The sequence below is a fragment of the Thunnus albacares genome, chromosome 8 (assembly GCF_914725855.1).
Source record: "Thunnus albacares chromosome 8, fThuAlb1.1, whole genome shotgun sequence".
Taxonomy (NCBI): domain Eukaryota; kingdom Metazoa; phylum Chordata; class Actinopteri; order Scombriformes; family Scombridae; genus Thunnus; species Thunnus albacares.
In genome coordinates this window covers 14,456,065-14,482,352 of record NC_058113.1, presented here as the reverse complement: position 1 = coordinate 14,482,352, position 26,288 = coordinate 14,456,065, and the positions used below count along the sequence as shown (strand labels likewise).

The following is a 26,288-nucleotide window of genomic DNA, read 5'->3' as shown; positions in this document are numbered from 1 at the left end:
TCCTGTGTAAACATAAAGCAGAACCCTCCGGCTAAATTTCAGCTAAGAACTGTTATTCCTGCGCCTTCCCTCGGGAGATTCACTATCATCTCCCTTATCCTGAAATGACAAGCAAGTGTTTGATGCCCCCTAATTTTTTATGTCATGTTGTTACAGCAGCAGAGAGAGGGATTTAGGAGCGATTAAAGAGATGATAGTACGCTGACTGAGGATGCCAGTTTATTTTCCACTTTTTTCTCTCCTTCTTATCCCTGCTCACCAGGTGTTACGCTGTCATTTTACAAAATGCCTACTGATGACTGATTTTATGCACACGCTCATCTATTCACGCAGACTTTTCTTGAATCCTCAGGCTTGCCAGGTGAAGGACGAACAGGCAGCCAGGGCCCTACCGGTCGGCCTGGTAACCCGGGGTCACCGGGTAGGCCGGGGAACCCAGGTACCACCGGACCAGCTGGCCCACCGGGATACTGTGACCAGAACTCATGTCTGGGATACAACGTTGGAGGTAAGTACCATCATCCAGACACTATTTAGCCCTTTAGTTGATGCTCTAACACATGAAACTGAACCTAGAGGGCGTGTTTGGGTCGCAGCATTGAGTGTAGACAAACACATTCTTACATCAGCTAAATGTCATTCCCAAACTGGAAGGCATTGAAGGAGGGTCTGCATTACCAGGAAAAATGGAGAGTGGAACAAAAGATGAATTTATCTGATTATATTTGGGAACAATAAACAAACAGGAGTGCTGAGTGCTGTTACTATTCAAATTCAGTACAGCAGAAGAGCCCTTTGTGTCCCAAACTGGCAGTTTGGGCAAAATTTTGCTTTCGTTTTTTATTCACACAACAGAAATGACTGGTTGACTGACAAGTTCCTGAAAATCTTATAATCATATTCTTTTTGCTTCAAATGGACAGACGGAGTCCGGGAACCACTGCTGTAGACAAGTTAATACGAAACCACACTGGCATTGAAACAAAAACAACATCTTGACTGGAATATTTTCCTGAATATAGTCAAACCACAAAATATCCAGACTTTACTAAAACATTCTCTGCTGTTTATTTAGACCTCATGTTGTCCTTGTTTGTCCTTTTGCAACTGAGCAGTAATTCAATTCTGTTATTTTACACTTATAAAACACCATGTTAAGTGCAACCATCAGTGTTACTACTAAAGACATAATTTACTTTATTCTTATATTTGCTAATTTATCGACACAACCTTAAACTGTTGAACCCTGCCCAGTCTTTCCATCTTATAAAACAGCTTTTATAGTATAAGACACTGAAATATTGTTTTCACAGTGACAGCAGGCTTTGAGATAGTTATTGTTCTAATAAACCTCTCACAGAACTGGAGAGTAATCTGCCTTTTATAGTTGTTCCACTGTGAAGTTTATATATTCAGGTCCACATTGATGAATTAAGGAGTTAACCGTGTTACAGACTGGAGGTGTTTGTCTGTACTGAGATCTAATAAAATACGATTTACACACACACACACACACACACACACACACACACACACACACACACACACACACACACACACACACACACACACGACATATCTTTGAATATTCACACTGATGAGGACCTTGTAGGACTTTAATTGTTCTATTGTCTTGGGTCATCTCAGCAAGGACATTACACATCTAACAGCTTCTGACAAGTCGTCTTGATGATATATCATCTGCTAAAAGTAGCTGATGGATGAGACATTACTTCATCCATCAAACAGATTTATTTTATATAAATGGATTCCAGTCAGAAGGGTTTTTTTTTATTTTGTTTTATGACTTCAAAGAGCCTTGCCTGTTCTTCTGAACTGTGCGAGGATTAAACGCTCCCTCCCTGACCACTTAAAAGGAAAACTGCAATTATAAAATACAGTATGTGCAATACATTTTTCCTCTCATAGCAGCCCAAAATTTGGCCTTTAAGTGTGCTTTGTTTATCTTTGTCCTCTAAAGGGATAATTCAGTTTACTCATATTTTCCCATATATTCTCAAAACACATTGTTGCCTAAAGCTATGAGCTTTGTGAACGAGGCGTTACTGGATGTCAGTAGGGTCAGTGTCAGTGTTGCTTGAAGACAAGGAATACAATGTTCAACCTTCATTAGCCAAGCAAGAACCATTTTCTTAACGTTTTCCGGAGAACATACACAATCTCTAGAGGGTTACATCATTTTTCTTTAAATCACTGTTTCCACTGCCCTGGCTGTGGGTAAACAAATACTGTAGAAAATAAATTTGAATTTAATTAAAGTTCTTAAAAGAAAAACTTGATAAAAGAGATTTCAGCACACTTGGATCTCAGCAGGGACATTACACATCTAACAGCTTGTCATGTATGCTCTGACCTTCATCAGAGCATACATGAATCATGTATGCTCTGATGAAGGGCTGATAGAGCGAAAGCTCAAAATAAAGTGAAATACTGCATAGATCTAAGTGTGCAGAAATCTCTTTTATCAAGTTTGGACTCATTGATGCTTCAAGCACCTTACAAAGGTTTAGCCAGGTGAAATGGTGGTCATCCTGCAACTTCTTCAAAAAAACAAGTAGCTTTATAAAACGTGTAAATGTAGTTTATTCTTCTTTGTCATAGGTTAAAGGTACGTTTCCCTTTTTTGAGAGTGAGCTAAGCTAGGCTAAATTCAACATTGAGCATATCTTGGAAATGTTTGTAGATACAAAAATGGCATCAAACGTAGAACAAAATATTAACATATGTAATTAATCACTACCATCATATCTTAGGTCTTGTTCTTCAAAGCAATAGATTGTCATTTTGTGAAATTCACTTGTTTGCTTTTTTGCAGCAAAGCCACTCTCATATATGTCTGGCAAACAGCCGACAGTTAGCTTAGCTCAGCATTAAGACTGAAAGCAGGAAAATGGTTAGCCTAGCTCTGTGCTTGTGCAAACATGGCTGTAGCGTCATATTTAATGGACAAACACGAAAGAAGTATTGATCTTTTCATGTGACTTTTGGAAAGAAACCAAAAAAAAAGAGCTCTATGAGGTTATCACACTTGTGGTTAGTAGGAAAAATGGCAAGAATCCTGCCATTAGCTGTGTAATACTTTACTTTTGCATATCATAGGTCTTATTTATTAAGACATAATTTCACTGAATTAATACTTTGATGTAGCTCTCCCACATGCTACCCATCACCTTTAGATGAGTATATTTTGAGTAATGGTATATAAAACACTGCAGTTGTGGTATCTGCAGAAAATGGCAGACTTCTCCCAATGTTTGACTCAGCTTTTCTTGGTATTCGCTGAACTACAAACACATGTTGCACTACTGTTTTCTGTGTTAGAAATCTTTATTTTTACTTTCTTTTGTGCAGAAAGAGAAATAGAGATCTGACATGTTTTCCATCTTTCTAAACATTTCATATGAATGTCTTAATATTTATCTGAGCTAAATTTATTATAAGAATGACTAAGGGTGTGTGTTTCCTCTAAAAGAGGGAAGCAGATTTCCAACACTAATTCTTCTACCTCCAACACCGCAACCCAACAGCTGGTAAAGTTCTGTCGGTGCGGTTTGAGAGGTTTAACTCTTTGGTGTCGTTTAGGTTTTCCTCCTGATGTAACATCTCTCTGACTCTGTATCCTCCCTGTGTTCCCCTCCCTCTGTATCTTTCTCTTTCTGACTGAAGTTCAACAGGACTATGGGAATGATTACTGAGGAGCATTCTCCAATCGTCCTCCTCTCCTCCTCCTGTGCTCACCTCCCTCCATGCCCTGTAAATAAGACTAGAAACTGAGGAAATTGATGTATTCAATGACTCCCTCGAGGCATCCTTATTTCTTGGGATGGATAATTACTCCTGACCCCGGTGTTTAACCTCTAATCCCTGCAGCAGTGTTTTTTAAATTTTGTTTCTCTGGAGACCTACATTTTCTAAATTACTTTTCTTGCAACGTACACTTCATTTTTCTCTAAAATTATCTAGAAATTTAACAAGCCTGAATATTTTTATTCAGCTATTTTAAGATTTTAGGACTTTAGGCAACTTTGAGCCCTCATTTTGGTCTCCTAAGTTTTTAGAAACGCACACACATGATGCTGCGCTTCCTCGTTATGAATAGAAACTGGATTACTTTCTACAATGTACTTAAATTTCTTGATAGAATAGGTTTGTTTATCTGGCTGCTCCATCACTTGAGAGTCTCAGAGACAAAATTGGATTTGGTCACCTTCCCACAAGACCAAAAGAAAAAACCCCCTCAATGCTGCTGTGATGATCCCCACCACTGATCTCAGTGCCATCTGTCAACAAATACTCATGCATACAACGCTTTGCTGCTGCAGCCTCCACTTCACCCAGCTTCAAGCTCAAATCTCTTCAAAGCTAATCTCATCCTTCAAAGCCAGATGAATCAGCTAACTAGTGATGAGTTGTTGTGATGCTGATTGGCTGCATTCATTACTGAACAACCCCTCTATCTGTACATTTCATATAAACTGGGCGGAAACTCCGGTTTTTACCCCTGATGTGATCCAGATGTGATCCTTTCATTTCTGTGAAATGATCCAATCTGGGCTATACAGGGTAGAAACCTGATTTTTTCTTTTTTTTTTTTTCTTGAACTTCATTAACTCACTTCCTTACTAGCCTGATCCATTGGGACACTTTTGGGTTCCAAGACCAAGGAGCTCATATCAGCCTGTCAACTGCTTAAAATCACCAACCTGTGCATGCTTCCCATTCTTGTCCTGCTTCTGCTCAAACTTACATTCAACTTGTTTTGTAGCTTGTAATATCACGCTGCCTCTTAACTGCTCCTAAACAATGGTGGTGGTACAAACTGAGACCCGTAGTCCCAAAGCCAGCTTTAACTTTATGTGTTAGCCATGGCAACCCAGAAACCTCCTCTCCAACTGACCCCCAATATTCCCACCACCCCACCCAGTCCAACCACTGCCTCACGGTGGCTACCAGTCCTACAATCCGCCCTACAACCAGCCGTACAACCCTGCTGCAGTGGCTTACAACAACGACCAAGGAGGCGAAGAGGGTGAGGAGGAGGACGAGGAAGAGGACCCCTATTATCGTGGTTACCCGCCTCAGTACTACCCCCAACAGCCCTCCCCGCTGGCTCACAGTCGCCATGGTTACCGCTCGAGCCCCACCCACTCCGAGGACGTGGAGCTGAGGTCACCGGGAGTCGCCAGGAGGTTTTCACGTGACGTCGTCGTCATGGAGGAGAGCGAGGAAGGAGGACTTTAGAGGAAGGAGGATGGACTCACCTCAAGTGCTTGAGCCCTGCACGCCACACAAACAAACCAGACACTGACACACACATACACAACGTCCAAACTGAAACCCCCCCCCATCTGAAACTGTGGTGAGACCCCCCCCCCCCCCTCCCGCTCCCTCCCCATGTATCCAGTGGTTCTGTCCACCTGGTGAAACTATGTAAATAGCTCTGTGGACTCTTGTACGATATCTCTGTAAAAAAAAAAAGAAAAAAAGAAAAAAAAGGGGGGGGTGGGGGGTCCAAAAAGTGCCTGATCTATGTTAGCATCGTCCAGTGGTAATGTAAAGGTAAGACCACTTCTCTCATCTTACAGCTGATTTCAGGACTAAACCCTTCTTTCGTGTGAAGTTGCATGTCTCCTTTGAGCCAACCACCGAGTGTGTAACTGGACACGTGCATCTTGTGTTGGTCGTATGTAAATTAGCTAGATGATCACGGATGATGAGCTGGTACCATTTGTACAGGCTGCTTTTTATAACGACGAAACATGTTTTCCCCTGCTTCTGTGCTGTCTTTATTTCATGTGTGTTAATGTTTTTGAAGTGATTTTTTTCCGTACAGTATTGTGTTGTTTGCTTCTCTTTGCCAGTTTTTTTTTGTTTTTAGCTGAGCTAATATTGGCGTTTCCCCCCCAAAGGACTGTAGACTGAAGCAGATGCATCAGTTTTCTGCTACTTTAACACTGTGCAACACTCAAACTTATTACTTTTTAAATTATGAGTTTTATTCATGGAGAACATCAGGTTACCAGTATACCAATATGTCTTTTCTGTTCAAGATGTGTGCTGAATTTAAGAGACTCATCTGTGTTGTTTTGTGTTTTTTGTAGCTGCCCCTGTTTGTTTTGTTTAGTCTTATGCAAAGTCGGGGTCTGTTCACTCTGGAGGCTGTTTGCTCACTGGTTGACCTCTGACCTCTTGCTGGAATAAGTCCTGGATCCAGTTATTATTCAAAACACTCTGTTGCTTCTCGGTGAAAACCAATAAGGACTGACCCACAAGTGTAAACTTTGCCTGTCCTGCACTGCAGTCTGAAAAAACAAGCACTAAATGTAACCAAAAGTTGAGCTGTTGAGCTGGCCGCGGTCTGTTTTCACCAGTTAGAACAAGGAATGTGTCTCACCACCTGCCCCTTAGTATGATATGAACTTATTTATTTTCTATTTTGTTTGCTTTTATAATCAATAAATCTGTAATGAGACAACAGAATTGTGTTTTAAGTCATTTGTTTAACTTAAATGGCACAAAAAAGGACAAACTTAATCTAGATTTTACAATATTAGGTAAAAAAAAGAACAAACTGCTTAACAAGAATGTATTAAATTGTTTATTAGCCTATTTTACAATTTACGCAACAAGATTTGATTTTTATTTCACACACTGACAAGAAGGAAAGCTGAGGATTTCCTGATGAAAGTCACTTTTACCGAAAGCACAATGATGACATGAATGTTGTCATAGTAACACATAAATAGTTTTTTTTTCTGTGAAGCCACAAGCCTTCAAAGTCAGGACCAGCTCTAACAGATGTCATGTTTTTATGGGCCAGAACTGATCATTTCATGGTTGCATAATCAGAGGAAAACCCACAGAATGTGACTCCTTCTGATCAGACTCAAGCTGTTCCTGGATAATTTATGTCTGCTGTGGTTGTGTCAAGATTAATACGACTGAGATGGACACTGTTATTTCCCCACAGAAAAAGGATGGAGTCTATGTTGATGATGCTGGCTTTAGTTTTATGACTGGTGAGATGAATTAGAGAAGTCCAGTCAAGACTTGATGCCAGTTTTGAGAAGAGGAAACTACAGCCAACTGAACTTACTGCTGGATTTAAAGGACCAGTGTGTAGAGTTTAGTGGCATCTAGTGGAACAGACTGGGCAGAAATGGAATATAATATTCATAAGTATGTTTTAAGGGTATAATCACCTGAAAATAAGTATTGTTGTGTTTTCTTTATCTTAGAACGAGCCCTTTATTTCTACATATGGAGCATATCCTCTATCCACATAGCCCACCATGTTGCACCGCCTTGTTTCTACAGCCCAGAATGGACAAACCAAACACTGTACACTCTGCAACCTCACCGCTAGATGCCACTAAATCCTACAAACTGGTCCTTTAAGTAGAAACACTCATCTGACCTTGTTTTTTAAAATGTTTTTTCATCTTTCATCTGACCAGAAGAAATCAAACATGTCACTGAAATCCTATAAAACCTGTTTGATTTAACACTTGTTCAAGTATCATAACAAAATTGAAGAAACTGTTATTTTCAGTGTAACGTTATTATGAAAACCTTTTCTGCTTCGGTCACGTTGGGCTTCTTTGATTCATTTCATCTTGTAATCTTCAGGTCTGTGGAGAAAACACAAGACAACACATTAGTATGGAGAGGCATAAAAGTCGGGGAAAAGGACCGATTACACGGAAAAACATGGCGAGATAGTGACAGATGAGAAACCAGACAGATCTTATCGTTTTCTTTTTTCAAAATGAGACAAAACACAAAAAGAAGATGCTGTGTCTGCTCTCTTTAATTTTGAGCAGAGATTGCAGACAGATATTATCAGGTCATGCTGTATAGCTTTTGATACAAAGTAGAAAAAATGTTATCAAGTGTAATAGCTCTGCTATCAACTACAGCAGTATGTTTATGTTGTTGATTTTCTGTCTGAGCACTTGTTTGTGTGCGTGTGTATTGTATGAACCGGGAGGAAAGGGGGCTGCATATCCAATAATAATCTTTTGCCTGAGCTCCAAGGTTTCTGAGAGAATATTAACTGTGTTTAATAAAGGGTAACGATTGAATCGCCCTCGATGACCTCAACCCCATCTCCCATGGCACACACACACACACACATATTTGATCAGTAAAATGAATAAAGAGTGTGAGTGAATATTAACTAGGCTAAGGCCCATCTCTTAAATAAACCAGGATTAGCTTGACCTTGACGACCACACAGCGACAGGCCTGAACGGACACACTGATTGGCTGAGGAGATTGAACCAGTAAACAATAAGAGGTGGCTCATTCATCACCGCATGCACGCACACTCTGACAGCAACGCCGAACATAATACAGACATGCTGTACGAGGCTCAAACACACAGAGGACAGTAACAATGGAAACAGTTTTTGGATCACGGCTTTCTGTGTAAATTTCGTTTAATTCTGTTATTACACTTCAACTTTGAGGTATCCTGAGATATGCGCATCAAATGTGGGTTACCTTTAGTTTAAACGTGTCATGGAAGGGTTTACTAGATCAGAAACATTGAAATGGTGTTGGGATCATTGTAAAGTACCATATGGATATGGATCAGTCCACCCAAATTACAAACAACAGTACAGTCTGTTTATCGTGAGTCTGTTTCTGAAGGTTCGTGTAATGTGTTCTTCTGCCACGGAGGAAATAAATTCTATATTGTTTAGTCTTATATTCAGGCCAGTATGGCATAAATTTGGTTTATTTAACCAGATTTTGAGAATCTGAGATTTCTTTCTACAGTGGAGGTGAACAGACATTTGTGTGTGAAACATGACATTTAAACTGTCTCTTCAGTAGAAAGTGGCTCCAATACAAATAGTTATGTTGAGGTCTTTGGCTTTTGCAGGATAGCTGATGTTTCTGGAAAGACTTGTTGCTATTCAATGTTTCAAATGTAATTTTAAAATACTCTGAAGACCAAAAAATGGGAGAACGTCAAAAAACCTATTTGACAATAGTTTTTGATAGTGATTTGGGTGAACTGATTCTTTAACGTGACAAAGAACCAGTTAAAAGTTTGGACACACCTACTCATTCAAGGGGTTTTCATAATTTTTTTTACTATTTTCTACATTGTGGAACAATACTGAAGACACAAAAACTATGAAACAACACATATGGAACTATGTAGTAAACAAAAGACATCTTTCATATTCCCATGTGGTGCTACTTCTGAGCCAAAAGTAGAACCATATACAACAACCTGGAGAGTCAAAGTGTATCAAGCCTTTGGTTTGAGCACTAAGGCAAAACTTTTAAATTTACCACTTGATCTTTTTTTACAAGCTCACAAACACTCTGAGTAGCTAAAACAAAGACCACCAGTGAACTTCGGAGTTGAGCTACAGCTGTTGCAGATGAAGAGGAGCGACCCTGACCTGGATAAGGAAGTAGAAGACGGACGCTAAGGCTCGTGCTGAGCAGGTGGAGGACAGAATGCTCTCAGTTAACCTGTCAGAATGATGTTTATTACAGGTGGAGCAAGAGAAATACAACATTATCGTGACAGTAAACCGTGGGTCACAATGTCAGTCTAATCTCCCACCAGAAAATACTTCACTCAGAAAAGCCATGAATATGATTATGCCAAATAACAGATGCTCTCTCGCCTCCCACAGAGACACCTTGTGTGTCCCGACAGCCAGGAAGGAGGCGGAAAACAGACAAACTTTCTCCACCTATGTTTGTCACACTTTGACATTTATATTCAAAAGGTTTGGGACAGGACGTTTTTTTTTCTACTACAGATGCAACATCAGCTGTTAATTACAATAAAAAAGATGAAAAGATGATTCCTGCTGAACAATACGACCACAGACACATTTACAGAGTTCAAGCTGAGAGGCCGTTATATTCTAGAGCAGCTCAATGATGTTTGGTGGCAGCACAATGAACAAAAGCCTCCATTTATAAAGCTTTTCAGGGAAACTCAAAGGGCACTAACGTAACATAATGTAATGTAACTTTATAGACAACATTCCAAAATATTTTAAAAACAACTTATCAGACTTTGTCAGGGACAGAACGATAAAGTCCTAGACTCATTTCCATCGTTGTCCCGAGTATTTTCAGATGTTCAACCATTCAGCAAGATAGTGACAAGAGTTCACCGACTGTCATGAAGAAACTTCACAACACAAGCACCAATCGTAGACAATTCAATCCCAAGAACAAACAAACGATAAAATGTTTTTATCGATGTACTCAAGACAAAAGGCAACACAGCCTCACATAACATCACATTATTAGAGACGACAGTTGTGTGACACTGTGATAAAAAAAAAAAAAGTTAATCAAAGTCTAAACATGAAAAACATCAAGATATCATCATTTTATTCAGGAACTCTGTCTAGTAGCTGTTTGTTTTGCCTTTGACTTAAAGCTACATGTATTTGACTTGTAGACTCTCCATGGCCCCAGAATACAGAGAAGATTTCTCACTCGTGAGAGAAAACACCACAAAGACAGTAAGTAAGAATGTCAACTTGGGGGAAAAGCTTATTTTCATAGGGACTACAAGTTTATGCAAGTACCTACAACTAAATTTACACAGGAGCGGTAAGGGAGGCGACCGTGTCCACAACTCCCACTGAAAGTGTGGTTTTTGGTGGAAATTCCCCTCTTTGTTGCTTTCTGTACATCATGTCACATATGGACAGCTCTTTGTTGGCTGACAATCATTCACACCGCAGCCACATGTGTTTATAGTTACAATAAAAAAATGTTACAACTTATTAAGTGTCAGAGTCAAACTGGCCACGAGAAGGGCTTGGCAGGCTTTTCAGTTGGATCCACTCATGCATGCGTTGCTTCGTAAAAAACCTTGAAAACAACGCTGTGCTGTGTAAAAGCGCCTTCACCTCTGACGTGGTCTGAGCAGGACAGGGCAAAGGGTGAGTTCAAACTCCCATTCTCATTAACATAAAGATTGTGTCACTGACAAGATTGTGTCAGTGACAAAGCACCTGAGCCTCTCCTCTAAAGTCAAATTCACAAGTCACGAGGTTTTGACTGGTCATAGCAGGGAAAGCACATGTGTTTCTAATAAAATTAACAATGGCTCTGTTCTGTTCAAGTGTCCCAGTGAGCCATGACATGACAGTGTGACAGCATGCACAATGTCAGGGGCCAGATGCATAAAACTCTGTGTGGATTCATGACTAAAACTGTGTGCGCACACAAAGAAAATTATGCAGACGCATTCTTTTTGTCAGATTTATAATAGCCGTGCGCACACATGGTTCTGTTTTATAAATCTCAATCGTCGTGGAACTGGGCGCACGTGCACGAGCCTCATTTCCACTCCCACAATTAACCGTAAATGGATGAAAACACACTTTGAACCAGCTGTTTTCATATCAGTTCGCCGCCTGCTCCGCCTGTCTGTACACCTGTCAGTGGAACTAACAGGGAAAGTAGAGGTGCAGTTTCACCGACTGTGTTGCACCGGCGAGGTTTTCCAACAGCAGAACAGCTGTCATTACACACTGCTGTGAGGCTCTTTATATCGTCCATGTCATTAATTCATCACATGGACCATAAACCATCGGTCGGCAGTAATATCTCAAATGTAATCAATGATTAATTTGTTGCGCTCTTTTCTAAACCGACTTTACAAGCCATGTCACAACTATAGATAATAAAAAGAATATTAACAGTAAAATAAGCTGTCGACTCCTATATAAATTAAAAGAATAATAAAATGAATCACACAAAGTAATTTATCAATGTTACCTTAATAAATGCGCCTTTGATTGGCATTTTACAAATATCACACAATCAGTGCAGCTGGTTATCAACCTAAACAAACAATGTTTTACTAAAAGATTCTGTGTCTCAGCTTATATTTCATCTCCACCTCATCACATCACACTCACATCGCTTTAGAAAAACACATGTACGCCCGGTCTGAAGAATGCGTGAGGTGTGCACATTCTGCTTTTATAAAGACCAGTTTATGTGCGGGAAGTGGTGTATTCATAGTTTCTGTGTGTACTCATCATTTACTAATCTAGCCCCAGGACCCTGAAACTGAAGCAGCTGAATGGAATTGAACCATGATTAATTTTATTATTAACACCTGTGCTTTTCCTGCTGTGATATCAGGAAAAAGGATAGTGCTAAAAGAAAAAGCCACTGTGTTGGTGCCTCTCCATCCACTTGCAAACCTGATATTTGTTTTGATTGTGAAATACTTTTATTCCTGTTTATCCAGGATCAGGTCATTAGAGACTTCCTGAAAGTATTATTTGTCTTTACACATTACTACATGTCTACTGCTTTATTCCAAACAGGATATCATCTAATGTTAGTTTATAAGAGCTACTGGCTACTACTACTATACACAAAGAGGGTCTTTAGCAAAGCACACTTTCTGCTACACCAGCTGACTTTATGAAAAGTAGGATTGTGAGATGGTACTCAGTTCAACATCACCCCCTTCTGGCTGTTTGTAACTAGTGCAGAAAACCAGAAGATGACTCTGTGTGTGTGTGTGTGTGTGTGTGTGTGTGTGTGTGTGTGTGTGTGTGTGTCTCATGTGGGGGACATAAATCTGTTTACACAGACTTGTGTGGACTTGCCTCCCTTATGGGGACAAAAAGTAAGTCCCCTTGACGTAAAATCATTAATGTTAGGGTGAAGACTTGGTTTAAAGTTAAAGTTAGTTTAGGCTTATATTAAGGTTAGGGTAAGTCTCCAGGAAATGAATGTAAGTCAATGTAATGTGTCTGTGTGTGTGTGTACCAGGTATTCCTTTTTGTGGGAACATAAAGCAAGTAAATCCCATAACGTAAATCGTTAAGTGTAGACTTAAGGTTTAAGGGTAGGGTAAGGGGTTAGGGTAAGTCTCCAGGGAATGAATGCAAGTCCTCTTAAGAGATGGAAACACAACTGTGAGTGTGTGCGTGTGTGTATTACTCATTATGACTCCCTAGATAAATTAGGAAATCATTTGTAGGAAGTTTGTCTGCCAATTAAAAAAGCCATTGGAAGGTAGAAGTTTGGGTTAAAACATTACATTTTGTAATTTATGTTTAGTTCAGTCAACTGAATTTGAATAGTGCTAAAAATGAGTATCAGTTTGAGTTTGTTCCTCTGTAGGAATTTCAGCTTTTGCCATTATGCATGGTGTCAGCTTGTAGCAACTGAACATAAATCATTTTTAAAAATACCAGTGTGTCTAAAGTTAACATAAACATCTTGATATGATCATCACAATGAATGACCCTCACAGGCAAAGAATTACCATTAAATATCAAACCTGATAACAACTCCACTTTAAAATGAGACATTACAATTACATCCTACAGCAAGTACATTGTTGTTGATTTCTCATTGCTGGTTCATGACAGTGATTCAGTTTAGCTCACAAGCAAGACAATGTTGTGAGTTTGAGTTTGTATGTGTGGGCTGAATTAAAAGACCTTATTGTTCAGAGGTATTTATATGAATGTGCAATACTCCACGCAAACACACACACACACACACACTCAAGTTTCTTTGAAAGGGAGACAGCACTAAGGAGAGTGAGTCACTGATCCTGTTAATCCTGTGTATACTATTGTAGTGCATTCATCTCCTCCCATTTGTATTTGTGTTTGTATGCAGTGACACCTACACATGCACTGTGTGTATATACAGCATCTGTGTTTACGTGAGCATTGCTGTGTGTGTGTGTGTTTTTCAACATACGGTGTCCACAGTCTGGGGAAAGCGTCTATCTCCTCCTGGGTGTACTCGCTGAGCTTCCTGGGGATTTCTCTGGGCTGAGGCAGCTCCTCCGTCAGGTTGGCTTGGATGTCATCTGGCAGCTCCTGGTGAGGGGTGGACAGAGGAGAGACAGATATTGAAAAAAAAACAAAAAAAAAAACTGTAGGGATCAGAAAGCGCCATCTTTTCAAAATTACTCATACGCAACTTAATGCTGCCTGGACTGTTCTGAATTGCTGATGGGACTGTCGACATTCACAAGGCTCAGGAAGCCATATGTTTGTAATTAGAGATGCACACTGCTGCAGTGCACACTATCAACACTGCTGGTGGATATCAAGACAGGACTGGGCCAAAATAAATGACAGGTATCTGACTTTCTTTCATTCTGACACCAAACACGTCATGTATTACATCACCAACCAAAACACAAAAGATCTGGTTTTCGTCCTTTTTCCACACATAGCTAGGATTGATTGATAATAGTGTTCTCAATAATATATACTGTATTATAATAAAAATTACATCCAGTTAATGCAGGACAATTAACTGACTGTCAAGTACATTTTTTCTTTCAATGTATTCCAGAAGCTGTGATGTGTGATGCTGGTTCTTCTCAACTATGTACTTTTAAAACAATAAGAAATGAATCCATTTAAGTGCCAATAATGTTTCTGAACTGTAGGTCTGTGAACTGCAGTGTCGATAATTCACTCCAACAATGACTCAATGCACCTGGAGGAGACAGTTATGATGGAAACATATTAGACATCCAATGTTAAAATACAATTGGGGGCAGCAGAACAAGTTACATTGTTCAACACAACACAGAAAATCCAAAGAACAACACTGATGTTGACCAATAATTGTATATCTTCAGACACGGAGCAACACTAGTATTCATTTGGAGTTGTGTTTCTGACCCCCCCGATGAATGTAAGTCCAGTATTCACTTTTCTTTAAGCCGTTTTGGTCTCCATCAACTCCTGAGAAAAATATCTGGCTGTTCACCTGCTAAATGCTCCACTGTGTTCACCAGCTAGTTGCTAATTTTGTGGGTTTGTTACTACGAGTGACACCTTTCACTTTACATATAGTCATTTACATTAAAATGTATATAAAAATATTGATAAGTGCAAGTCAAGCTGAAATCACATTTATTCATCTCTTTCTGCAGTTAAAAATAAATTCTGTGTTTTTAAAAGTTATTGTTGTTTTATTGTTAAAAAAGGAGGAAAACAGGTCTTTGGGAAAATATGAGAAATGCTCCTTTTCCTCTCAGCTGCCTTGAGAGGTGTGTCAACATGAAATTTTATTTCAGTTCAAATTTATATGAGACCAAGAAAAACTTTTAAAGTAGTGTTGAAAGAACCAGTTAGAAACACAGAACAGTTTTCTCATTACACTGTAAAATAATAGCCTGAATGTTAAAGGAGCAGGCTACTGGCCAGGACGTCCACACTTCAAACACCCGTACCGACTGGAAAGATGTGAGTTAAAGAAGGTAGGCAAAAGGTAAAGAAAAGCACTAATACTCTACTCTGTCAAAGGCAACATCCATTTTTTTTCTCCTTGACTGAACCAACCCAGTGGAACAAAAGATATTAATTGTACACTAATTCATTTAAAAATACCTTACAGGGGTTAAGCAGCCATATTTATGAAAACTGGCTCATTCGTTTAGGTCTATATCTGCAAAATGATATCAGATGATGTGTCCTCTTTGTGATGGTCTTTGATTAACTTGGACGATGAAGATGTAGGGGGACATCAGCCCTGAGAGATAAGGAGGAACAGTGAACTTACGTCTTCAGGAAAGATGTGTAATCGCTGCATCATGGTGCGCCGGTGCAGATTCTTAGGCAGCATGCCGTAAACAGCTAACTTCACAATCTGGTGAGGAGAATGACATAAACACAGTTTACATACAGTCAAGTCACTGTTTCTTATAAAAGTCAGTGTCTATAGCAACTTCACATAATGTTTTCTATATTTTTCTAACATTTGCTTCCAAAAACTGTTTTTCAATGCGAAGCTGGTCGCACAAATGTGAATTCAACTTGGACAGAGTTACTGGACAGAAATATTGGCTGTAGATGTTGGACAGAGGCAGTGCTGACAAACCACTCATCTGTCCAATTTCATGTCTCTCTCCTCAAACCCCAGTAAACCCTCCAAACCTCATTCTGACTAAACTACCTTCAGGACAAACGTCTGTGGTCAGAAGCTGGACTAAAATCTGGATCAGCAAAGAGCCAACAGCTGAGTATGTGTCTCTCCTGGTTTAGTAAAATACAGATTGGGAAGCAGTGCAGGTCACTCACCTACCTCCGATGATTCCCACAAGACAAGAACCATTTACTGAAACTTCTCCACGTGGAAACACTCAACAAACTGTTGCTGTTGATGTTTAAATGATTCTGAACAGTCCTGTTGCTATTGTGTAACATCAAAACCACTCTTGGCCAGCAGAGCTCAGGATTCGGGTTAAAGGACAGATTCACAATTTTTCAAGTCTATCTTAAAACAACAGTCAGGAGCCCGAATGAACATTGAAACAGGCTTTTCTTGCCATAATCATTCCTCCTGTTCATACCGACCATTAGAAGATCTCTTCATAATGTACTTACAATGTAAGTGATGGGGGGCAAAATCCACAGTCCTCCTTCTGTGCAAAAATGTATTTAAAAGTTTATCTGAAGCTAATTTGAAGCTCCATCCATCCAAATGAGTCAAATCAAGTAAATATCTTTCAACGTTTTCTTTTAAGGTCACAAATATTTTTTTAATTTTTTTAATAAAGTTCAGCAATTTCTTAAAACACCCGGGCACTGTGGTTTTTAGCAAATGTTACTTTAACAGGAGTAAATAGTCCATTTGTTGGGGATTTTTCAGGTGCGAATTGATACATATTTGATTCTATTGAGTCATTAAAATGGCACCAGCACTGTTTTTGTGGATGAAATCAAAATAGACCACAGTGCTCATGTTCATGATGATTTTTTTGGACAATAAAGACAAAAAGTTGCTGTTTCTCTCTTGTGCCAAAGCCTGGATGTTTCGTAACAAAGGAGTCGACTGCCAGTGGTTTGTAAGTACTGTATGTAGGTCACGTCAAGTTCTGAATGCAATTATCACTGTGTGAAGAAAGCTGTAGTGTGAAGCCAGACTCTACTCTTCCTGTCACACACTGAAGAGTCTGTAACCCTGAAACCATGAATATGCAACACAACCAAAACCACAGGAATTATCCTTGAACTGACATTCTTGTACTGATATTCAGAACGTACGAAACATCACCGGAGAAAATCCACTGCTGCTAAATCCCAGTTCTCCGCGCTTCACATTAATATGCACAAACAGCACATATGACGGAAAGGATAAGTGTCACAGCAGCTGATACCTTCTCTGCACAGCATGTGGCAGACGTAGAAATGAAGACTAATCTCCATCAATGTGGGTTAAATCACACATACAATGTAATAGAAACACATGATGAAAGGCAGCAGCGGTATTTCTAAAATGTTTAGAATATTTTTTTGTGAAAATAATGTTTTAAAAATGAAGAATACTGATTGACAGAATACTGATTGACAACACTTACAGCTTTGGGGTCCTTGGAGTGGAGCTGGGCAGCTGTGACTTGTTTGAATCCACCTGGATACCTTTAGATAAGAAGACAAAACTAAATGAGTGCATGTTGAGCATGACAAGCTAAACATGGTGCTTTGTAATTCAACCTGCCTGTATAAGATGATATGAAGCTACAATGCTTTGACATCTCTGAAACTTATCTTGTATTCCATTAACAGTTCTATAATCATACCGGCCACAATGCTGCTTACACAAATAAACTTCTACTGAACACAATAAAGTGATGAATATATTTAAAAGATGTTAAAGAGAATTCTGTTTTGGATTCTGCAGTTCACTCATCTAAACAAAGAAAGTAGATTATCCACTTGTATGACACAGAAGTAATGTCTTTTTAGCAGCCGGAGAATATATGAGCATCCTATGCGGATGTCACTATGTGTCACTCTGTGTTGTATAAGCTTAGAGAAATAGCCTTGACTCTCAAATGTACACGCATAAATTACAGTACAGAAGAAACTGGATTATTCATGGCTAGCTCTCCTCTTCTGGTTGACCGGTTGTCATTATGAGCAAAATCATCTTTTAGACAGAAAACAAGTCTGTGAGTCCAGAAAATAAATAAAAACACAACACTAGAAAACCACTGATGCAGGTGGCCAAAAAGCAAACACTTCTTACAAGTGTGAACAAGAGGCCACAGCAACACAGCTGTTTTCTATTTATATTTTGATTCCTGTTATATTTTCCAAGTTGTTCTCTGTGAGGTACTGTAGTATTATGCACTTACCCCGTGTGTGATGAATAGACTTTCTGCTCCCATTTGTTTCCAGAGAAAGCTATGTGTTTACTGTTTATTACTACGACGTGGTCCCCACAGTCACCTGCAAGATGTTCAAGGTTTGGTTAATAAAAAATATGATCAGAGAGACACAATTATTATACCAACAGCAGTTTTCCTCTGGTTAACAACAAGTTAAGGATAAAGACACATCATCCAAAAAACAAAGAATATTACACAAATATCCTCTTATAGTATTGGTAGTGGTATTATGCATTAGAGAGCAGAAAGAAAATATATTTTCTATATACAGAGTTTATCCTCTACCGACATCGTGTGGCTGTTTCATGCCACGACAACCTTGTTCTGCGATAGAGTGAAGTACTCACTTAGTGCGTGGTAGATGGGTTTGTGTTTCCCCTGTAATCTAACAGAGCACATGGTCGCTATTTTCCCAGGGGGCTGCATCCGGGCATCGATTACAAACCAGGACCGTGCGAAAGTCGCCCATTGCTGAAAGGAGAGAGAATAGGTTAAATAAACTGACAGGTGTGGATAAATGCTATCAGGAACAAGACAGACCCTGCAGGTTCTGTGACAATAAATGGCAGCTTGTTTCCTGTTTCAAGCTACTTATTCCAAGGACAGAATACTTCTAAACAAAAATTATTATTCCTTATTTCTAATGTTGCTGTACTCTTACTGTCATAAAATGAAGAGTTCATGACCTTGAAACCTTGAATATGCAACACCAAACACCCCAAATTATCCTTTTAATGACATTCTCATACAGATTTTGAGAACAAACGCACCGAGTATCACATTTAATTCCTGTTCTCTGCACTACACATTACTATGCACGGGCAGCAATGAAGGAAGGGATAAGTGTCAAACGCCTCCTCTGCACAGCTTGTGGCAGAAACAGGATTTAGACTCAAGGAATGTAGGTTAAATCACACGTACAGCAAAATAAACATCCATGCTGCGTGTATACGCTCATGTTTAACACATGCCTGTCGGCTTTGTTGCACCTGTGACAACGGTACAAATCACAATTTATCATTTTTATTAGTAAATAGAGTCTGTTGGCCTTCCCATCACAGCTCTGTTCACCTTTCACCTGCCAGAGACCTGTGTAGGTTTGCGGTAGAGCTACAATGCTTAATCAATTAGTTGCTTACAATTAAATTAATTGTCAACTGTTCTGATAATCAATTAATCACTGAGTAATTTTTTTTAAAAGAAAATTTACAATTTTTCTGGTTCCAGCTTCTCTAATGTGAATATTTTCTGGTTTCTTTAGTCCTCTACAATAGTAAACTAATTATCTTTGGGTTGTGGACTGTTGGCTGAGACAAAACAAAACAATTGAGGACGTCACATTGGGTTGTGGGAAACAGTGGTTTACATTTTTCACCATTTTATGAACCAAACACCTAATCGAGAAAATAATCGTCAGATTAATCGATAATGAGAATAATCCTTAGTTGCAGCCCTAGTTTGCAGTGCCTTTAAAACCAACTTATTATTTTTCTTATTTAAATAACATATAAATAGGAAAATCTTGAGTACGAGTCCAAAATATTTTATGTTTAATATTAAATGTGGATGTATCACTATGCCCAGAAGTGTGATTGCTGGGAGTTCAAGTGGATGGATTGAAATCTGCAGTAACACAACACCTGATAACAAAAGTATTTCATGGTTCAACAATAAGGTGCCTGATTGCTCAGGGCAAGTAAAATGCCACATCAGGCTAGTAAATCTAGCAACTCACTTGCTCAATCGGGCAAGTGGTAAAAAGAATTACCATAAATAAAAAAATTACCAAATGCCATTTTCGATATGCAAGAATGTTTGTTGCTTCACATTTATGACACTCTGTCCTTGTTCAGTTTCATTTACTTAAATAAAAATTAAACATTACAGTTAACATTAGGTTTTGTTGTGAGGTCTATTTGATAACTGCTAATAACTAAAATAATTTGTATAGGGGCAAGTAAAAATTGACTTTGGACAAGTAGATTTCTGCATTAACGTTGAACTCTGTATTCCTTTCTGTGAAAAGGATTGTACTAATAAATTGAAGTAAGGAAATCAAATTGTTTTTGTTTGAATTACTGGCTAAAGGACTTTATCGAGATAATGGCTTACATGGACACTTACAGAAGACTATATAAATAATGGACACTTAGATTAAGAGGTGATCTGTACCGTTCAAGATACAAAACCAGTATAATTAACAGAAACCTGAACCTTGTATGTAAATCCTTCTTGACTGGAGAAGTCCAGTCAAGAAGGATTAGTGATGCAACAATCTCCTAAAGATGAATATTATATTTATATCTTTTGGTCTGTAACATCTGGCATAATGTCCTTGTGTTGTGAATTTGTGATGTTTGTATTAGGTCTTTGTTGTATTGATAAAATGTAAATAAAATTTTTTTAAAAAACAACAAAAAAAACATCAACTTATACTATGAACGTGCCAAAATAGTATGACAATACATTATGTTCCATTAAAATGACGCATTTAACATTTTCTAACTCACAAAGACAACATATCAAATTCCCTGACTTCTCCTACATGGAATAAACGGATCAAACCTTTTTATTTCGTAAATTTTAGGTCCTTACATTTCTAAAATGTCATAAAATCTTAAAATATGCAGCAAGTAATAAAGCAGGTATGAGCACCACACTACTGTATGTCAATGTCTGAAGCTTTTATAGACGCAATTACACAATTTTGTAAACGCATGCATGCTATAAAACAAACAAAACAAATAAAATAATGCTTGCTTCAAGCTAACATAACATGCAGATATGATGTTAGGACGCAGGTGACAGTTTAAAGATGCTAATTGCGTTTGAGCTAAAAGACTAAAGTAAAGCTACAACAGCTTCAGCTCTGTGGGGACTCTCTCTAACCCACAGTCCGCTGGTTTAACCTTCACTGACGGTTTAACAACATTAGATTTGTTAGTTTTATTACAACTTCATCACATAACACACACCGTGGCTAGCTCGTTAGCAACGGTTGCTAACAGCATATGATGTGACGACACGACCTCGCAGATAAATATAACGGTTAACCAGTAGCTACAGTGAGATAATGTGATACATAAAATATAAACTTACCTGGGCAGATCTGGAGAAACTTGACATTTTGATAACACTACTAGCACATCCTCAAAACATTTGACCCTCAACTCAACGTGAGTGACGGTCCGCTGTGAGCTTTTACTCGGCTGAAACATGACCTGAGAATTCACAGTTCCGCAATTATGTATATTTAGCTAATGTTCTAAAATACAACACCCTGCTATTTCATTGCTCTTATTGTATTAAATGTTGGGATATTTGACCTTTTTTAAAAGAGGTAAAAACGTATTCAGTTTTCAATCGAAAATTTGTTTTCTACTCGGATTTATTTTGACGTCGCTTCTGTACGTACTTCCTTCCCGCGGCAGAGAGACAGCGCGGGGAAATTTGACAAGTCACCGACTGTAGTCACTAAATAGCATTCGTTTTTATTATCCTTAAAAACTTAACTTGTCTCTATTGTTTAAAAGAGTCGACAGGGATTCGTCTATTTAGGTGGTACGTCACTGTTTATCTAACCTACAGTCTGACCAAACATGAGGACTTTGGAAGAGGTGCTGGCGACTCTGCAGATCGCCAAGCTGAAAGAAGAAGATCTGCAGAAAACTATCCACTGTCTGTCTTTTGGGGACAACGTTTCATCTGCAGACTACTGCCTGATGGAGCTGGACGACACGCTGTGCAAACACATAGAAGCTGGTCAAAGGTCAGACATTTATTTATTTATTTATTTATTTATTTATTTATTTATTTATTTAATGTGCATTAATGAATCTGTGATGCCTCCTCTGTGTATGTTGGGAGGAAACACAATAAGTGCCTGATCTATTTTATTATCTGACAGTTTTCACTATCGATTAAACTTTTAAGTGTAAGAAAAATTACGGAAAATGCCACATTGCTGATGATTATTAATCAAAAATCTCATTGTATAAATATAAGTGTAAAAGCATCAATAGTCATCCCTACAGTATTGTCGCAATATCGATATCGAGGTATTTGGTTAAAATTATTGTGATATTTGATTTTGTCCATATCACCCTAAATGAATATTGATTATTCAATGACAAGACTTAATTGTCATCCACTCTGTTAATTGAAAATGCTGAGGGTGACAGATGATGCTCAGATGATCAGGATGGATATAAACATACAGACAATTATAACTAACAATGATTGTTTCCTCTTTCCCAGTCTGGTGATTCGAGGAGATAAGGATGAGCGTGCTGTGCTGTGTAGTGGTGACAAAACCTATGATCTAAAAATTGCCGACACATCCAACCTGCTGCTGTTTGTGCCAGGATGCAAAACACCTGACCAACTAACTAACAGCCAGGACAGCTCTCATGTGGTGCACAATCAGGTGTGGAAATCACACACACACACACTGATGCTGTAATACACGCACAAACATACACAGCTTATTGGTCACATAACACTGACACTACCCTACTTGTGTTGTAGATTTGGGGATTTTGTAACAGCTACTGGGAACTGAGGAAACAGCGCCCTAAACTGAAGAAACTGAAGAAGCTTTTAATGGAGAATCCTTATGAAGGACCTGCTTTCGGAGGGCAGGAGGAGAACACAGACAACAGGGTAAAAGCATTTCTACAGTGAAGTTATTACTATTATATCTAGTGGGACTGTATAATACCAGGTATAAAGCAACAACCCTGTTCAAAAGCTTAAATTTCAGCTGGTTTCAAGATAATTTTGCATGCTAAAAACTTTTTATTATTGCAAATAAAATCTGTTCTGGTGAAATATCTGTGAAAGCACAAAATGACTGTGTGCATATTTGTTGCTAGTACACAATGCAGGATCTGTTGGAGAAGATCCAGGCCAGTGAAGATGAGATAAAGACCCACTTAGAGACCATCCACGCCTGTCAGATAGATGGTAACCTGTGATATTAAAAAAATAATTTACATAATGTTGGTTTTACTGAAAAACAACAAAAAGTTACAAACTGATTGTTATTATGGTGCTCGGTACAGTACAGGACTTTTCAGTCTTTCCTCTTATTCTTCACAATTCTTACTCATATAAATGACAATACAGAAAGTTACCAGATGCTTAGAGAGAGTGTGTTTTCTTTCCTCAAGGCTACTGGCGCGTGCTGGACTTTGACTACGAGATGAAGCTGCTCGGTCATGTGACTCAGCTGGTGGATTCTGAGTCGTGGGCTTTCAACAAGGTTCCTCTTCAAATCAGTCTGGAAGAGTTAGCCCCACTGGAGCCCAAGTAAGTTAACATCTGTGATCCTCATGCTCACTAGTAGAGATCTACAAAAGGAAGGGTGAAATATCAACAAGTTCATAAGAGGAAACAGATGCAGAGCTGGCTGCTCTGCCTTTTTAAAAAAAACAAAAAAACAATGTCTATATTCTCCAGAACAGTCAGGAAAGAAGGCGGTACGCTGAAGTTAAAAAACAGCAGAATAAATCTATTAGTCTTTTTAATGGATTTATTCATATTATCTGTCAGCCTACTGATTGTTTTTTAACAATGGAGTTTTTCTGACTTTGTTCTGGGGAATATAGACATATTAACATTTCTAACTAGAGTAGGTTTTCAGTTGCATTGAGACTAAATAAACAACTAATCTAATTATACTGACTGACTGAGTATCTATTTTAAGGCTGGATATGTATAATCTATAAGACTCTTAGTTTAGTCGGCCAACAAAATAGATTCTAATGTTATTTTAATAATATTATACTCTTTCTCATTCACAGAGAGATGATCGAGCACTGTTTAAACTGCTATGGCAACCGCTACACTGAAAATGGTAAAGAAAACGCTCTCTGAACAATTAACTGAGCTTAAATAACTACTGTACACTGTTGTTTACAATGTCCACCAACTTCTCTGTGTCCTCCACCATCCATACAGATGAAGTGTTTTATGCGCTGAATGAGGATAAAGTTTGTCGGGCCACGGCGTTACTGCTGCTACACAACGCTGTCAAGTTCAACCTGAGGGAGTTTCAGGAGGTCTGGCAGCAGAGCGTCCCAGACGGCATGAGCACACAGTTGGACCAACTCAAGGTTATCTATCTCTCTTATATACTGCATCCTGAGTAGGAAAGAGGTTTTAAATCATTTCTTTTCAGTATTATGCTCTTTTAACAAAGGGGTGACTCCATGCAGCTGCTCATTGTTACTGACTTCTCTTGAGAAACTAAATCCAGTGCTGACGGTGTTGTAAAATCTTCCAGAGCGTCGCCCTCGTGGACCGCACCTCGCGTCCAGAGACCATCGGGCTGCTGCGGGTAGAAGATCTCCCAGAGGACACGTTAGAGCGTTTCAACCATCTCTTCACACTCAAAGAGAAATGGACAGAGGAGGACATCACGCCGTACATACAGTTGGTGTCATCCGTTTTGAGAATTAGCGTAGCTGAAAGCAAGAGCATAGTGACAAGTCAATGACCTGATTATTTATTTAAAATAAAAGTACATTCATTTGTCTCACTAACGTTAGTGCAGAGGTTTTTAACCTTATAGTTAATCTGATGTTATAGATAATCTGATGCATTATAATTTGTTTTCCAGGGACCTGTGTGGAGAAAAACAGACCACCGGAGCCCTCCTGACCAAACACGCTCGATCTTCAATGCAAAATGGCATCAAGGTCTTCAACTCCAGAAGGCCTGTCGCTACATGAACATAATGACTGTCTAGTATCATCTTTACATGTGGAAATTTATGTGTTTATGTGTATCCTCTGTATAACCTTTGCACTTACCACAGTGTGCAAAATTATCACTCAGTTATATCAAACAGTTTGCCTTGGAAAAACATTGCAAAGACATTAATCATTAAAACTTCTAGCTGTAACCTGACTACTTCAGTTTTTACTTTGTCTGTAAAAATGCTGCTTATTGGTAATAAAATAAGTTTTCATATAATTCTCATGTAGGTGGTTGTCTCACTTATTTTCCTTAACGAACCTGAGTTGGACAAATGAGCATCTTCTTTTCTTCTCTAGCAGGAGTTTGTTTGAAAAGAGAAGTAAACACATGAACTTACCAGATGCTGCGCTGGAGACTGTCCACAAGGTGGTGGTCTACGCTGATAAATAAGCTCCACACAGTGACTGGTATTGTACAGTATGTACTGGTTGGCACCCATCCGGCTTATTATGTGATGCATTTAAATGACAGACCAGTTTGAAAGCACAGTGAACAATAGAACATTCATTGATTCACACATATCAGTTAGTTTTCAGTTTTTATTTTCCTGCTTGATGTCCGCAGGTTGTTCTAAACCATCAGCTTTCTGCAGACTGGATCCCAGTCTCAGTCAGATATAGAGCTAAAATGATTAGTCAATTAATCGATGTTGCTTGAGCCATTTTTTAAATCAAAAGGAGCAAGATTTTATTTTCCATCTTATCAAATGTGAATAGTTTCTTGTTTTCCTAGTCTTTTAATGTTCGTAAGCTTAATATACAGTATTTGGGTTTTGGACTGTTGGTCGGAACAAAACAAAACACTTAAAGATGTAACTTTGGGCTCTGGGAATTCGTAATTTGCCAACATTCTGTAATAATTAATCAAGAATATTTGGTAGATTAATGGATACTGACAGTAATTGTTAGTTGCAGCCCTGGTCACATGTTTAAATTATTTAATTATAATAATTGAGGAGACTGAAATCAATCCAAGCAGATGATGTTATACAGAGTGAGATTATGAGAACAGAGGAGCAAAAAGCCTTTGGGGACATATTAATGCAGAAAATATGAGAAGTGATGAAAACAAGATGCAGAAGGTGACAAACCACAGGAGTCAGATTAAAATAGATAAATAATTAGAGGGAACCTGAACTAAATTAAATAGGAATTAAACATAATTTTCAAAAGTAATTTCAGTCCTGTCTGTCAGATAATGTCTGTAAATTCATGCATCATGTTTTTTTTGCTGGTCAGGTCAGCAGTCATGTGTGACTCAGTGTGTTAAACATCCACAGACTGTGTGTGTTTCTTCACTAACATAACATGTCTGTGTGTGAATCAGTGTTGCT

General features: G+C 38.6%; 3 protein-coding genes across 6 annotated transcripts in view; 2 read left to right on the top strand and 1 right to left on the bottom strand.

The window, feature by feature from the left end:
- The window catches only part of col14a1a (collagen, type XIV, alpha 1a), a 150,330-nt gene extending 144,265 nt beyond the window's left edge, over positions 1 to 6,065 (top strand). For 3 of the 4 annotated variants that reach the window (XM_044359600.1, XM_044359599.1, XM_044359602.1), the window contains 2 exons: positions 353 to 508; positions 4,946 to 6,065. In XM_044359600.1, coding sequence (XP_044215535.1) covers positions 353 to 508; positions 4,946 to 5,262 — 473 coding nt within the window. In that variant the 3' untranslated portion in view covers positions 5,263 to 6,065. Of the gene's footprint in view, positions 1 to 352; positions 509 to 3,687 lie in introns of all 4 variants that reach the window. The other variant, XM_044359601.1, reaches the window with a different exon arrangement.
- A 541-nt stretch (positions 6,066 to 6,606) lies between these two features.
- mrpl13 (mitochondrial ribosomal protein L13) lies at positions 6,607 to 21,415 on the bottom strand. The gene is made up of 7 exons (XM_044359608.1): positions 21,293 to 21,415; positions 18,541 to 18,664; positions 18,161 to 18,254; positions 17,381 to 17,441; positions 15,583 to 15,669; positions 13,759 to 13,880; positions 6,607 to 7,652 (listed from the first exon to the last, which is right to left on the bottom strand). The coding sequence occupies exons 1-7, from the start codon at positions 21,317 to 21,319 to the stop codon at positions 7,628 to 7,630; spliced, it is 540 nt and encodes a 179-aa protein (XP_044215543.1). The 5' UTR covers positions 21,320 to 21,415; the 3' UTR covers positions 6,607 to 7,627.
- Positions 21,416 to 21,589: 174 nt separating this feature from the next.
- Positions 21,590 to 25,177, top strand: dscc1 (DNA replication and sister chromatid cohesion 1). The gene is made up of 9 exons (XM_044359604.1): positions 21,590 to 21,962; positions 22,451 to 22,619; positions 22,721 to 22,855; positions 23,068 to 23,158; positions 23,365 to 23,503; positions 23,998 to 24,050; positions 24,155 to 24,309; positions 24,480 to 24,628; positions 24,816 to 25,177. The coding sequence occupies exons 1-9, from the start codon at positions 21,793 to 21,795 to the stop codon at positions 24,925 to 24,927; spliced, it is 1,173 nt and encodes a 390-aa protein (XP_044215539.1). The 5' UTR covers positions 21,590 to 21,792; the 3' UTR covers positions 24,928 to 25,177.
- The last annotated feature ends 1,111 nt before the right edge of the window (positions 25,178 to 26,288 follow it).